At 43.4% G+C, this 14,891-nt stretch overlaps 1 protein-coding gene across 1 annotated transcript in view; it reads left to right on the forward strand.

Moving 5' to 3' along the window:
* SLC15A5 (solute carrier family 15 member 5) overlaps nt 1-14,891 on the forward strand; it is a 50,247-nt gene that overhangs the window by 12,116 nt on the left and 23,240 nt on the right. Inside the window, exons 4-5 of the mRNA XM_009902810.2 lie at nt 4,659-4,879; nt 9,750-9,936. Of these exons, the coding sequence (XP_009901112.1) occupies nt 4,659-4,879; nt 9,750-9,936 (408 nt within the window). The remainder of the gene's footprint in view (nt 1-4,658; nt 4,880-9,749; nt 9,937-14,891) is intronic.

Consider the following 14,891-nt stretch of genomic DNA (forward strand, 5'->3'; position numbering starts at 1 on the left):
TGTGCTGCCTTTTTTTTTTTTTATCCTAAGGTTATTCCTCAAATATGGATCATGCATTCAATTATGTTTAACTGTCAAGTATGGACTTCATTTGCATTTCTTCCTGCTGCTATAATTTTGAGGACTGGCAGGTGACCAGAGATGAGAGGTGGGGGGGAAAAGTATCTACTATCTAGGGTGCAATGTAGGCTTTTTATTGTAGTTAAGCAGCATAGATATTCATTATTAGATCAAGGTCAAAGTAGCAGAACATTAGAGCCAAGGCCCAAGGTATAGTTAGAGCCAAGACCTGCAGTGTAAAGGAGAAGGCAAATTGCTTTATCAAAGTTGTAATTTAATAGCTATACCTTTGGTTTTTTAAGAGAACATTAGGAATACCAGTATACAGTGAATTATGTTGATCTATACAGTGCACACTCATAAAACCATTTATGCTTTTAAACATAGAATCATAGAATTGTTATGGTTGGAAAGGACCTCAAGGATCATCCAGTTCCAATCCCCTTGTCATGGGCAGAGACACTTTCCACTAGATCAGGTTGCCCAGAGCCACATCCAGCCTGGCCTTAAAAACCTCCAGGGATGAGGCTTCCACCACCTCCGTGGGCAGCCTGTGCCAGTGTCTCACCACCCTCATGGGGAAGAACTTCTTCCTAACATCCAATCTGAATCTACCCATTCCTAGTTTCTGTTCCATTCCGCCTCGTCCTATCATTATCTGACACCCTAAAAAGTCCCTCCCCAGCTTTCTTGTAGCCCACTTCAGATACTGGAAAGCCACAATTGGGTCTCCTCAAAGCCTTCTCTTCTCCAGACTGAACAGCCCCCACCCTCTTAGTCTGTCTTCATAGGAGAGGAGCTCCAGCCCTCTGCTCATCCTCCTGGCCCTTCTCTGGACATGTTCCAGCATGTCCAGATCCTTCCTGTAATAGAGGCTCCAGATGCAGTATTCCAGGTGGGGTGTCACCAGAGTGGAGAAGAGGGGAAGAATCGCCTCCTGTGCCCTTCTGGCTGTGCTTCTCTTGATGCAGCCCAGGATGTGATTGACTTTCTGGGCTGCAAGTGCACACTGGCGGCTCATCTTAAGCTTCTCACCCACCAGCACCTCCAAGTCCTTTTATTCAAGACTGCTGGTCTGAAGAATTCACTAATATTTTACTTGGGGGGTTTACATTTTTTCTTCCAAAGAAGGAATGAGATATTTATTCTAATATCATCATTGGCAAAATCCTCTTCATATCAACTAGATCTCTGTATCATTCAAGTTGCTTTTGGAGCTATGACTTCCAGCACCTTTATCTTCTAGTTTACTAGATTTTATAATCTGGTAGCATCCCATGCTGAGAAACATAGCTAAATAATGTATTTGTCTGGTTTGCCTCATACAAAATAATGTTTCCTAGGTAGCTGACTGAAATGATGTTAAAGGAGGCCTCAGGTGATCCATTAGGGAAGGCAGGGGAAATGCCACAATTTGTCTATTTTAGTCTTTTTTCTTTTTTTCAGTAAGAAAGATTTACCCAACGTCTTCCATAGCCATGACTATGGTCAGATAAACCAGGGCACAGCCATGTAGCTTCATTGCTGAGCTGCCTCAGGTCTTGTCGTGGAGTACTCCATGCATCTTCTGATTTCAGCACTGGCTGTTTTCAAGCTCTTGTGGAGCAGTAACACCACCAATTCGTCAAACTTCTACTTGATTTTCTGCTACCTCTTTTTATACTTCTGAAAATAACTGCTTTGACAAGGCTCCCAAGTTCCACTTGTTTGCTGGTAAATTTCTTAGTCAAGTCACACAGAATGTTAGGGGTTAGAAGGGACCTCCAGTGATTCCAGTCCACACCCCCTGCAAAAGCAGGATCACTGAGGACAAGCTGCAGAGGAACGCATCCAGATGGGTTTTGAAAGTCTCCAGAGGAACCCCCACAACCTCCCTGGGCAGTCTGTTCCAGTGTTCTCTCACCCTCACCATAAAGAGGTGTCTCCTAATGTTGAGGTGGAAACTCCTGTGCTCTAGCTCATACCCATTGCTCCTTGTCCTATCACTGGGTACCACCAAAAAGAGCCTGGCATCTTCATCTTGACACCCACCCCTCAAATATTTATAGACATTGTCAAGATCCCCTTCTCTCAGGCCTTCTCTTCTCAGGCCTAAACAAGCCCAGTTCTCTCAGTCACTCTGGAATTCTGCAGATTTTTGCTAGCCTTCAGATTTGGTCTTGAAGTAGTCTAGGTAATAATCTCCAGCATCACTTGCAATGAATGGCAAGAATGATTGACTAGTACAGTCATACAGAACAACAAAGCTGTGCCAACTCTCTGTGTTAGCAAGCTCTGATATGCTGTTTCAGATTTTATTCAATAGTGCTAACAGTCTACAGGTTAATGCCAAACAGCCAAATAGTTTTATATTAGCTAATAAAATGCCCTTCCTTATTATTCTAGAGCAAGTGCTTCCTGGTTCTGTTCTATTCTAGTGAATGGATATTTCTAGAACATAATTTCCACACCAGAGATAGTAGGGAGATGTTTTCCCTCTGCAGTTACTTCAGGTTTTGGAAAATACTTCTAGATACAGAAGTTATTGCAGTGATTCAACACACAGCACTTTTCTGTTTTTCTGAAAGCCTTATGTGCACAGATGGCAACTGACCAAAGGTAAATGAATCCTTATCATAGAATCAATAAGGTTGGAAAAGACCTCAGAGATCATCAAGTCCAACCTGGCACCCAACACCTCATGGCTAACTAAACCATGGCTTCAAGTGCCAAATCCAATGGCCAGCAACTCTTTCTCCTCACCTCCAACATAAACTTTCCCTGATGCAGCTTGAGACTGTGTGCTCTTGTTCTGGTGCTGATAGCCTGGGAGAACAGACCAACCCCTTGGAGTCTTGGATTGAGAGATCTGACCTCCTATCAGACACATGAATTCTGTGGCCCCATTATCAGAGCCTCAAGCTCGAGTGCTGTTAACTCTTTCTCTTCACACCCGACAAGCCTGCATTCCCAGGCCTGAACCTAACAGTTTTGTCTGTGTTTTACTTCCATTTCCTCTGAAACTGAGAACCAATTTATCAAACTGTGCCAGGGGAAGTTTAGGCTGGAGGTCAGGAGAAAGTTCTTCACAGAGAGAGTTGTTTGCCATTGGAATGTGCTGCCCAGGGAGGTGGTGGAGTCACTGTCCCTGGAGGTGTTCAAAAAGGGATTGGACATGGCACTTGAAGTCATGGTTTAGTAGCCTTGAGGTGTTGGGTGACAGGTTGGACTTGATGATCTCTGAGGTCTTTTCCAACCTTATTGATTCTATGAATTCCTGCACCCAGTAACATTCAGGAAGTTTTAATATACCAAATGTTAGACTGGAAACTTCACTGCTGCAGCAGGTGGAAATACATCCGTGAACATTCTCTTATGAGGCCTCATTTGAGTTCCCTTCTCACTCCACTTCTACCCTTCCCTTACTGATGGACTTCGGCAGATATGCAATATTTGAATACTGTGCTGAATTGCAAACTTACCTCATTCAATCAATAGGAAGCAAAAGCAAAGCAAAGTAGTACTTTACCTGCTCAACCACACCTTGAGTACTGTGTCCAGTTCTGGGCACCTCAGTTCAAGAAAGATGTTAAGTTGCTTGAACTTGTCCAGAGAAGGGCAACAAAGCTGGGGAGGGGTGTGGAGCACAGCCCTGTGAGGAGAGGCTGAGGGAGCTGGGGTTGTTTAGCCTGGAGAAGAGGAGGCTCAGGGGAGACTTTCTTGCTGTTTACGACTCCCTGAAGGGAGGTTGTAGCCAGGAGGGGGTTGGAGAGACCAATCTCTTCTCCCAGGCAACCAGCACCGGAACAGAAGGTCACAGTCTCAAGCTGTGCAGGAGGAAGTTTAGAAGGTTTTCACAGAAAGAGAGGTTGCCCATTGGAATGTGCTGCCCAGGGAGGTGGTGGAGTCACCATCCCTGGAGGTATTTAAGAAAAGACTGTATGAGACACTTAGTGCCATGGTCTAGTTGATTAGATGATGTTGGATGATAGGTTGGACTTGATGATCTTGGAGGTCTTTTCCAACCTGGTTGATTCTATGATGTGTTAAATTCCTAGTAGCAAAAGGCACTTTTCCCTGTGGGTGTTGGACTGGACTGTAGGTTGTGAACTGTCTTCCAAAAAAAAAAAAAAAAAAAAGAATGTTTTGGAACAAATCCAGACTACTACACATAGAATCATAGAATCAGTAAGGTTGGAAAATACCTCAGAAATCATCAAGTCCAGCCTATCACCCAACACCTCTTGACAACTAAACCATGGCTTTAAGTGCCTCGTGCAATCCCCTCTTGAACACCACCAGGGATGATAATTCCACCACCTCCCTGGGCAGCACATTCCAATGGCCAATTACTCTTTCTGTGAAGAACTTTCTCCTCACCTCCAGCCTAAACGTCCCCTGGCACAGCTTGAGACTGTGTCCTCTTGTTCTGGTGCTGGTTGCCTGGGAGAAGAGACCAACCCGCTCCTGGCTACAACCTCCCTTCAGGGAGTTGTAGAGAGTTATTGCCTTCCCTTTCCCCAAAAAGGTGAATCTATCAGGTTGTCTTCTTCCCTCCCAAAGTGTTTTGTTTGGGCAGCAAGTGAAAACACACCGATGTCTAATGTCTCTGTTCACAGAGAGCTCCCTGCTGACGACTTTTGGGGTAATTGCAGCTGCCCTGAAAACGAGCTGCGTGCGGCACCGCTACTTTAGCAGAGGCACAGCAAACTGGCTAGATCATGCCAAGGAAAACCATGGTGGGCACTACAGTGAGACTCAGGTGGAAAGCACAAAGTTGCTTGCCAAGCTCTTCCCCTTGTTCGCTTTCCAGATTCTATACAGGACATGTGTTATGCAGGTGAGTACAGGCTGTGTCCTGGTTTATCTGACCATAGTCATGCCTGTCTCCTTTCATTTGGAATGGAAGCTGTTGGGTAAATCTTCTTTCTTACTGGGGAAAAAAAAAAAAAAGACTAAAATAGACAATTTTTGACATTTCCCCTGCCTGCCTTAATGGATCACCTGAGGCCTTCTTTCACATCATTTCAGTAGATTATGCTGTGTACTAGTTTTAGGCTATGCCTTTAAACTTTTTTCACAGATCTTGAACAGAAAAGGAGTAAATAAATCTCTATTGGGTTTAAAAAAGAAAAATAAAGATAATTCTAACCAATCCCATTGGAAGAGATAAGGGACTAAAACTAGTTGTCCCCAAACAATTTCTCTCTCTTCTCACTTCTTCGCTCTGGGAGGGATACTAACTTGCTTCTGCTTGACCTTGGCTGTGTTGTTCTGGTATTAACTTCTCTGCTTCTGTCTCTTCTCCCTTTTGTACAAGGGGGTGGGGGGCAGAGAGGGAGAAGCTGGTAGCTTCCCCTGGTCCTTGACCAGGGGGGTCCTTGTGCTGTTTATTAATTGCAAATACCTGTAGTTATTGTAAATCCTGTATATTCTGTACATATTCATTGCATTTCGCTGTAGATTGTAGTTTTGCTTGCAAATACAGCTTTCATTTGCTTCCAACTGAGCTGGTTGGGGGGAGGAATTTCAACCCACCACAAGCTGTGAAAGAAAAATGTTGAGACCTACTGTGACGTGTTTACTACTATGTCTCTAGGTGTAGGAGGCTTTTAACTCTTGCTTTGCTAGCAAAGCAACCTTGGAGATAGTTTTAATTACCTGAGAATATACCTTACTCTGTCCCCTCATCTCATCAAACAAGAAAAACTGACCTGCTCAAGACTCATTAAAGAGCTTATGTGACTGCTTGCTACTTATCTTTCTGAACCCTTCCTGATGGAAGCTATAGTTCTAGAGTCCTGTGCTCCTCATGCTCTCATATTGCATTTGTCATAGACTCAGCCTCAGAATTCTTATTCCAATTTCTTAAAAGTTCACTTATTTCTCTGGAGAGGTAGAAAATCTTTATTTTCTCTTTTGGCTGCATATTTCTCCTTCTGTTTTGTCAGGATTATGGGGCTGCTGGGCCTACACTGGAAACGGGTGGGTTTCCATTTGTGGAAAGAAGCAATCCTTTCACAGCCACTCTATCAGCCTGTGTAGCTCTTCCCACTTCTGAGTATGTGTATGCTATATAAATGCAAATGTGACAAGAAGCTGCTTAAGCTGACATGATTCCTTCAGATGCATTTCTGTCTGGATGATCCTGGCTAAGCAGAAGTTTGAGGTAGCTTACCCTTTGGCAACTGAAAAAACCCCCAAATTTCTGAGCAGGCTCATCAATTCATATTTACTTACTGCTTTTAAAATGCTGCTTAAGGAAATTCCTGCAAATATGTATTGTATACTCCTTTATTCCTTCTTGCTATCACAGAATGTTTTGGGTTGGAAGGGCCCTTAAAGGTCATCTCATTCCAATCCTCCTGCCATGGGCAAGGATACCTTCCACTAGACCAGGCTGCTCAATACCTCATTCAACCTGGCACTCCCAGTGCCTTGTTGTCCTTCTTGATGTTCTTTAGATTGCTTACTGCTGTGTTGCTGCCCATGTGAAACAGTGGCAATGGATAATAGTCAGTGAGATGTACAGGGTCTGGAAAAATCTCTGTTATGGCCCTGATGCAAGGCCCCAGTAAGCAGCACACCTGTCTAGCTTGTGGGTCAGGATGGCAAATGGGTGCTTCTGTGCCTCTCAGCGGAGACTCACCCACTACTATCACCTGTCACATTTGCTTGGTGGCTGCAGTAGTTATATGACAGGAAGCTGGTCTGGCTGTCTTGCTTAGGTCTGTGGACCTACCAGATGTGGCTTCTTGTCCTCCTCAGTCTGTAGAGCCATGAATCAGTTCTACAGGCTCACCTCAAGCTTTGATGGAGCTTCCTTCCTCTTGCTTGTTCTAGCCCTTGCAATTTGCCATTCCCCACCATCGTTGGCTTTCCTTATTTCTGGGTGTGGTGGTTTGGGACTGTTTCGCCATAGGCTGTGGGTTCAGTTCAGATGGCATTTGAATCCAGCTGTCTATATCCATTGCTGCCTCCCTGATACTATGCAGCCTTTTGACTGTCTTCTGTGGCTCATCCACCTGCTGCAGGGTGTCCTCCACCTGAGTGCACCTGCTGCAGGCAAGTTTGCCTCCCATCTCCAGCCAGAAGGGTCGAGGCACCACACACAGCTCAAGGTCTGCACAGCTCTTTCTACCTTCAGCAGCTCCATCTGGGTGAAGGCATTGGTCCTCACTGGGGTGGTGGTGCACACCACCCTGTCAGAGCTCCAGCCCCTGCTTGGTGTTGAGTACTCACCATTCTGCCTCAATATAGGACAAGGGGCAATGGATGTAAACTGCAGCACAGGAGGTTCCACTTTAATATGAGGAGGAACTTCTTCACTGTGAGGGTCACAGAGCCCTGGAACAGGCTGCCCAGAGAGGTTATGGAGTCTCCTTCTTGGGAGACTTTCAAGACCTGTCTGAATGCATTCCTGTGTGACCTATTCTAAATTCTATGGTCCTGCTCTGGCAGGGGGGTTGGACTTGATGATCGCTGGAGGTCCCTTCCAACCCCTGACATCCTGTGATCCTGTGGCTGTCTGACCTGTTGAGCTGGGAGCGACCTCTCCCTGTCTGCACACCCTGTCTGCATAAATGTCACCCAAAATGCTGCCCCATGCCCTTCCAGATGCTCTTTGATCACCCTACATTCCCATCCATCTGCCTCATTCTTTCTCCTCTTTCATCCCCATCCCTCCACCCTCCTTAAAAGCACCAAAGCAAACAAACCAACCCTGAATCTCCAAACAACAAATGCACACATGTGCCTGAGGCTGTGCATTAATGACTAGATGGAAATGAACCAGATACCATTAATTGAGGCTGTAATAGCCAGGTATATATCTAGGAAAGATAAGTGTTTGCACTGCTAGAAGAGATGACTTTTATTCTTTTGGCAGAATTTCCAATAAGTTTATTACTCTTTTGTAGACTAGACCATAGATCAGTATCTTTTTTTTTTTTTCCCTAAAGATGAATAGCATTTTTTTCCCCCATATTATTAAGTTAACAGCTTTCAGTGCCTGTGATTCATGTTGATGATATTTTAATTCCTATTAATAAGTCAGTGCTGATTTGCAATAAGCGGTGGAAAGAAGGAGCCAAGAAAATTTGGCTCAATTCTGATCTTTCGTGGTTCTCTTGCCACTTATTCACTCTTTTTACAATTTATATATTCTCTTGGAGGTGGAATGTAGGTGAAAAATATTTTTGTTAAGAGCTAGCATTTGAGTAATTCTTTAGCACTGAACAGACACCCAGTGAGTAGCCTCGACTACAACTGTTGATGAGAAACTCTGTATGAGCCCAGTTACTAACTATATATTAATTCTCAGACAGCTGTAAAGTAGTAATATTCTACCTGGATTTGGCATTACTAGTCATGTTGAACAGCCATGCAGAATGCTGCAGGAATCCAGAAATCTTTGAAAACAGAAACTGAATAGAATAGAATAGAATAGACCAGGTTGGAAGAGACCTTCAAGATCATCGTGTCCAACCTATCATCCAACCTAATCAACTAAACCAAGCCACCAAGCACCCCATCAAGTCTCCTCCTGAACACCTCCAGTGATGGCGACTCCACCACCTCCCTGGGCAGCACATTCCAATGTCCAATCACTCTCTCTATGTGAAACTTCCTCCTAACCTCCAGCCTAAACCTCCCCTGGTGCAGCCTGAGACTGTGTTCTCTTGTTCTGATGCTGCTTGCCTGGGAGAAGAGTCCAACCACTGCCTGTCTACAACTTCCCTTAAGGAAACACTTTTGCATCCAGCTCTGTTGTGACTGTACTCTGTGAACTGCTCAAGTTACCTCTTTTTTTCCCATCAGTCTGCAACATGGAGTGGATTATAATTTCCTGCTGCACATGAAATTGCAATACTTAGTTAATGGAGATTTCTCAAAATAAGCAAACTGAAAATCTGTTGGTAGAAGATATTGGTTTGAGATTTGGAGGGGTTTTTTGGTTGTTGTTTGGGATTTTTTGGTGGGTTAGATTCTTTGGTTGGGTTTTTTTTTTTTTGTTGTGGGGGTGTTTGGGGGTGGGGTTTAATAACCTCAACAGATCTTCTGCAGGGCCTCACACAAGTAGGATGAATTACTTGCTTTTGAAGTGAGGGACAGTGTTACAAATCTACATAATTACACACCTTGATGACTGCCATTGGTGGCTTCCTCATCTCATTATTCTTTTTTTCCTCTTTTCAATTCCCAAAAGTTAAAGGAAGTCCTCTATATCTCCTATCAGTTACATTAAGCTGGTTCTAAGACTGTGGCCCAACTCTTCATTCCCTGTAGCTTTTAAAGCTATGTTCTGGCAAAAATTGCTTCCACCTTGAGTACACACTCAGAAGCTCAGCATAACTCTGCATCTTGCTGTAGTGAAATTCTACTCTGTTAAACACTGTCTACAAGAAGTGACTAAAGGATTAGGCAGAACCATTTAGTGTATTGGCTGATAGCTCTAACTGGGTATCATCAAGTAAACTCATTTATTAAATTCAGGAGCAAATGAAGCAGAAGAAGAATGTTATGTTCTGGCAGAGAATGAGAGTGTCATTATCTGAGAGGCTTTCTTCTTTTAGCCAGCAGATACTTGGGTTTGCTATGACTTAGCCAGAAGGAAAAGAGTTGGAGAGATTTCCAAATACAGTAAAAATCTTACCCATGAAAGGTGCCTGGTTATATACTAATGGATTGGGGTTTACTCATCAATACAGATTCCCTCAGGATATTATCTCCAAACCATGAATTCCAACCTGCACTTCAGTGGATTTGTCTTGCCAGTTGCAGCAATGAATGTGATAAGCATCGTGCCACTGCTGATTCTGGTTCCTATTTTGGATTGCATTAACTCATATCTCTTCAGCTTCAAGGACACAGGACATTCTCCAACAATTTACATTAGTAAGTATAAAATACATGTGTTTTTCCAGGTTTTATATGTATTCTGTTTTGTTTGCTTTAAATTAAAAGAAATCTTCATTAGCAAGGTGGATTGTGAACTGGTTGAAGGAAAGAAGTCTGTTGTAGTAAATGGAACAGAGTCTATTTGAAGGCCTGTATCTAGTGGAGTCCCTCAGGGGTCAGTATTGGAACCAGTACGATTCCATATATTCATCAATGACCTGGGTGAGGGCACAGAGTGCACTGTTAACAAGTTTCCTGATGGAAAAAAAACTGGCAGGAGTGACTGACACACTGGAGGGTTGTGCTGCCATTCAGTGAGACTTAGGCTGAGAGCTGGGCAAGGAGAAACTTAACAAAACTAAACAAGGGCAAGGGTAGAGTCTTGCACCTGGGAAAGAACAACCCCAAGGATCAGTACAGGTTAGGGACTGACATGCTGCAGAGCAGTGAAGGGTGAAAGGACCTGGGAGTCCTAGTGGATAGAAGGTTGACCATGAGCCAGCAACACGCTCTTGTTGCCAAGAAGGCCAATGCCATTCTGGGGTGAATTACAAGGAGAGTGTTTAGTAGGTTGAGAGAGGTTCTCCTCCCACTCTACTGTGCCCTAGTGAGGCTGCATCTGGAATATTGTGTCCAGTTCTGGGACCTTCAGTTCATGAAGGATCTCAGTGAACTGCTTCAGAGAGTCCATCACAGAGCCACAAAAATGGAGGGAGTGGATCATCTTCCTTATGAGGAGAGACTGAGGGAACTGAGGGCTCTTTAGCTTGGAGAGGAGGAGGCTGGGGGTGACCTTGTTTGTGCTTGTAGATATGTGCAGGCTGAGTGCTTGCTCTGATTGGTGATGCCCAATGACAGCACAAGGGGCACTGGGTGGAAGTTGAGGCATAGGAAGTTCAATGGAAATATGAGGGGAAAAAATTTCCCTGTGAGAATGACAGAGCACTGGAACAGGCTGCTCTGGGGGTTTGTGGAGTCTCCCTCTCTGGAGATATTCACAACCTGCCTGGATGTGTTCCTGTTTGATCCGCTCTAGGTGATCCTGCTCTGGCAGCGGGGTTGGACTTGGATGATCTGTTGTGGTCCTTTCCAACCCCTAACATTCTGTGATTCTGTGAAAACAAAAGATGGGCTTCTGTTCCCACTGAGCAAGCTGAACATTTCACAGGTGGAAGGTTACTTGGACAGGTACAGCTTTCCTGTCTAGCATTTTAAGATCTAGTATGGGATAATTATACAGATCTTCAAACACTCACTTAAGGTAAAGCTAAGAGGGGTCTCCCTAGGTGAAGTATTATCTCTTTCTCAGGTGTGGTACAAAGAAGCCTTCTCTGTTGTGAGTCTCAGGCTTACAGAATGGCACTCATCTCAGAGACATTCGCACACAAGCCCCATGAGGAGAGGCTGAGGGAGCTGGGGTTGCTTAGCCTGGAGAAGAGGAGGCTCAGGGGAGACCTCATTGCTCTCTACAACTACCTGAAGGGAAGTTGTAGCCAGGTGGGGATTGGTCTCTTCTCCCAGGCAATCAGCACCAGAACAAGAGGACACAGTCTCAAGCTGCACCAGGGGAAGTTTAGGGTGGATGTTAGGAAGAAGTTCTTCATAGAAAGAGAGATTGGCTGTTGGAATGTGCTGCCCCGGGAGGTGGTGGAGGTGTTTAGGAAGAGACTTGATAGGGTGTTTGGTGCCATGGTTTAGTTGATTAGATGGTGTTGGGTGATAGGCTGGACTCGATGATCTCAAAGGTCTCCTCCAACCTGGTTAATTCTATTTTATTCTAAAAAGAAAGTAAGGCTGTTTGTTCTCCTGTTCTTGGTTGCAAGCTGCTCTTGCTTCTGCATTAATTAAGAAATAAATAAAAATCATAGAATCATTCAGGTTGGATAAAACCCTTGAGATCATCAGGTCTGACCATTAACCCTGCTCTTCCAATGTCACCACTGTGTATAGTATATCTATATAATGCAGATATAATTATCATTCACTTGATGGGGTGCTTGGTTGCATGGTTTAGTTGATTAGATGGTGTTGGGTGATAGGTTGGACTTGATGATCTCAAAGGTCTCTTCCAACCTGGTCTGGTCTAGTCTAGTCTAGTCTAATGTCCTGATGACTTTAGCAGGGGTTGGACCTCCTTCCACTGACACTGATGTGATTTGTTTGTTTCTTTGTTTTCTGTTTTTGTCTTTCCAATTACCCTGACCTCCTTACACTCTAGGATTTGGACAGATCCCCTTCATCTGTCTTCTGACATCAGCTACATCTAGTACAATCAGAAAAGCAGCTTCCATTCTGTATTCAATTAAAAATACTCCCTTTTGTAGATACTCTCATTAAACTTACTACTTTTTCTTTTTTTTTTTTTTTATCTTCCAGTCTGCATTACAAACCTCAGACAAAAATATTTATAAACTACTATTTTCTCAGTGTGCTCCTATTAATTCAGTGCCCCATGGCAAGCACACAGCGAGCAGTGACACACACAGAGGTATTAATCTGACTAAATTAGCCTAATTAAGAGTGCTATTAAGTTTTATACAAACCAGATGCATGTAACACAGCAGGCTGCAATTACCCTAGTTTTTAAAATAACATCTGCATTAAAACACAAAAAGCACATTCAGATAATAATTTTCCTCAAACCATGGAAATTTCAAGTTAGTCCTAATAATGTTCCATCCTGTTAATGTTGAACACCAGTAGAATATATGTAGTGGTTTCTTCTTAATAGCATCATTTATTAAAATAGTCTCCTGTTAGGGGTGGTAAATTACCTGAGGCATAAAAATACCTGAGAGTACAGACAATGGCTTTAGATATCCAAGTATATGATGACTGCACCTGCAAATATGGTGGACCTCTAAGTGCCAATATTGTTGCCAAGAGTTAATTAGGTTCACAATTATTTTTCAGGAGCAAAATTGGAAGTATAAATAGGCTGTTGGTGTTAAGCCAACCTATAACTATATTTTAATTCAAGTCTTGCAAGAGGAAGGCTTTTACATGGTGTTCTGGAAAACTTCAGTACTTTCAGAGTTCTCAAGAATGAACCATGTGGACAATATTGAACTGAAATATCTGCTCTAAGTGCAAAGTGTAATCTGTTGCTTTTTCTGTAGCTGTTGGTTTGTTTGTAAATTAGATATGATCTTGGGAAAAAAAACATCAAAATCTTAATGTGAATTTAGGTTGTCTCCCAAATATATTGAGTATCTGGACCTCTTTATGAAAAAGGTATTTGATAAACTTAGCTTATTGTTGTGGCTTAAGGAACAGCTGTCCAGCCATAGAGAGGTCCTCCCAGAGGGCTGGACAGTCTGCCTATCCCAAGGGGAATGGCACAGGACGTTGTTATTCCAGCCCATAATATTGCATCTTTATCTTCTATATAAACTGACTGCAGTCAATTCTGCCTTTTCCTCTCTCTCTCTCTCTTCTCCCAGCCAGACTTTCTCTCTTGTTTGGTATTTCAGGGGAGGGTTTTGACCTTGTGCAGCCTGCTGACAGCCTGGGCAAAGCCAATTTCTTCGTCACCATTTGGGCCTAGAGACATGGGAGGAGGCGGGGGCAGGTAGAGCGGTATGGGGGTGGGTTTGAAGCCTGGTCTGGGGACACAGTCTCAAGCTGCACCAGGGGAAGTTTAGGTTTGAGGTGAGGAGAAAGTTCTTCACTGAGAGAGTTATTAGCCATTGGAATGTGCTGCCCAGGGAGGTGGTGGAGTCACCATCCCTGGAGGTGTTCAAGAGGGGATTGGCTGTGGCACTTGGAGCCATGGTTTAGTAGTCATGAGGTCTTGGGTGCCAGGTTGGACTTGAAGATCTTTGAGGTCTCTTCCAACCTTACTGATTCTATGATTCTAAGGTTTGGGAAGTTCTGGCCTAGGGAGATCTTGGTAAAATCCAGACTGGAGACAGCTGGGCTGAGGCTAAATATGAATTGCTGTATTTTGGCTGGTTTTGTACTGTTGCATATAGTTGTGAATAGTGCTTCCATTTAAGCTTGCAATTCTTTCCATCCTGTGTGGAGCCTTTTCTTTTACTCCTTTGGAGAGGGGCAAAGAGCTTCTGTCCACTCCCTAAAACTGCAACAATTATTAATTGTTATTTTTCCCAGCTTTATAGTTGGTTCTTTATGGGAGTTTGGGGTTGTTGTAGTTTTGGTTGTTGGTTTGGTTTGTGGTTGTGGGTTTTTTTTTCTTTTTAATATTATATGGTGCTTGTTTTAGTCAATAGAGTAGAAGACTTAGCAGAGAACTGAAGGTGTGTGTCTGCTGGATAGCTGTCCATCAGCTACAGGCAAAAGGCTCTAGTTGAAGTACCTAAGCCACAGAAGTTCTTGCTCTATTATTCTTAATGCCTGTTTATGCTAAAATGTCTTATTACTGTTGGATTTACCCCATGGAAGAGTGACATGATGAATAGCTCTTCATACAGTACACAACAGCAAGCCTCCAGTCCAATGTCTGTTTGAGGTGATTTGAGAGTTGATGGTGACCATTTCTCCCTAAAAGTTGTTCTAGTCTAAGCAAGCATTAATTCCAAGAAAGCTTTTTGACCTGTTTTACTCAGCACATAAGATCAGGAGTCACAAAGGTCCAATACAGCCTTAGTCTCTAGATAACATAAACCACCTTGCCCTAGAATGAGTCCCAAGTGTTCCCTTAACAACCTGTTCTATAAAACCAAAGCCTCAAACAGTCATTTTGAAGCTGCTTGTTTTAAAGAGGACTGACAGGGGAAGAGATAGGTGGAAGACCAGGTCTCCAAGGCTCTCAGTTTCTTCCTCTGCCACATAGTGTCTTAAAAGAAATACTACAATTGTTGAGCATTCAGAGGTTGCATTTTCTGAAATGTTTTGGCTTTTAGTAAGGAGAATGCTTAAAATATAGCACTGTGTAGTAATATTGAACAGCTTGAGGTTTCTTTAGTACTAACATAATTTTTCACTAGAAG

This window comes from Dryobates pubescens, chromosome 15 (genome assembly GCF_014839835.1).
Source record: "Dryobates pubescens isolate bDryPub1 chromosome 15, bDryPub1.pri, whole genome shotgun sequence".
Classification (NCBI taxonomy): domain Eukaryota; kingdom Metazoa; phylum Chordata; class Aves; order Piciformes; family Picidae; genus Dryobates; species Dryobates pubescens.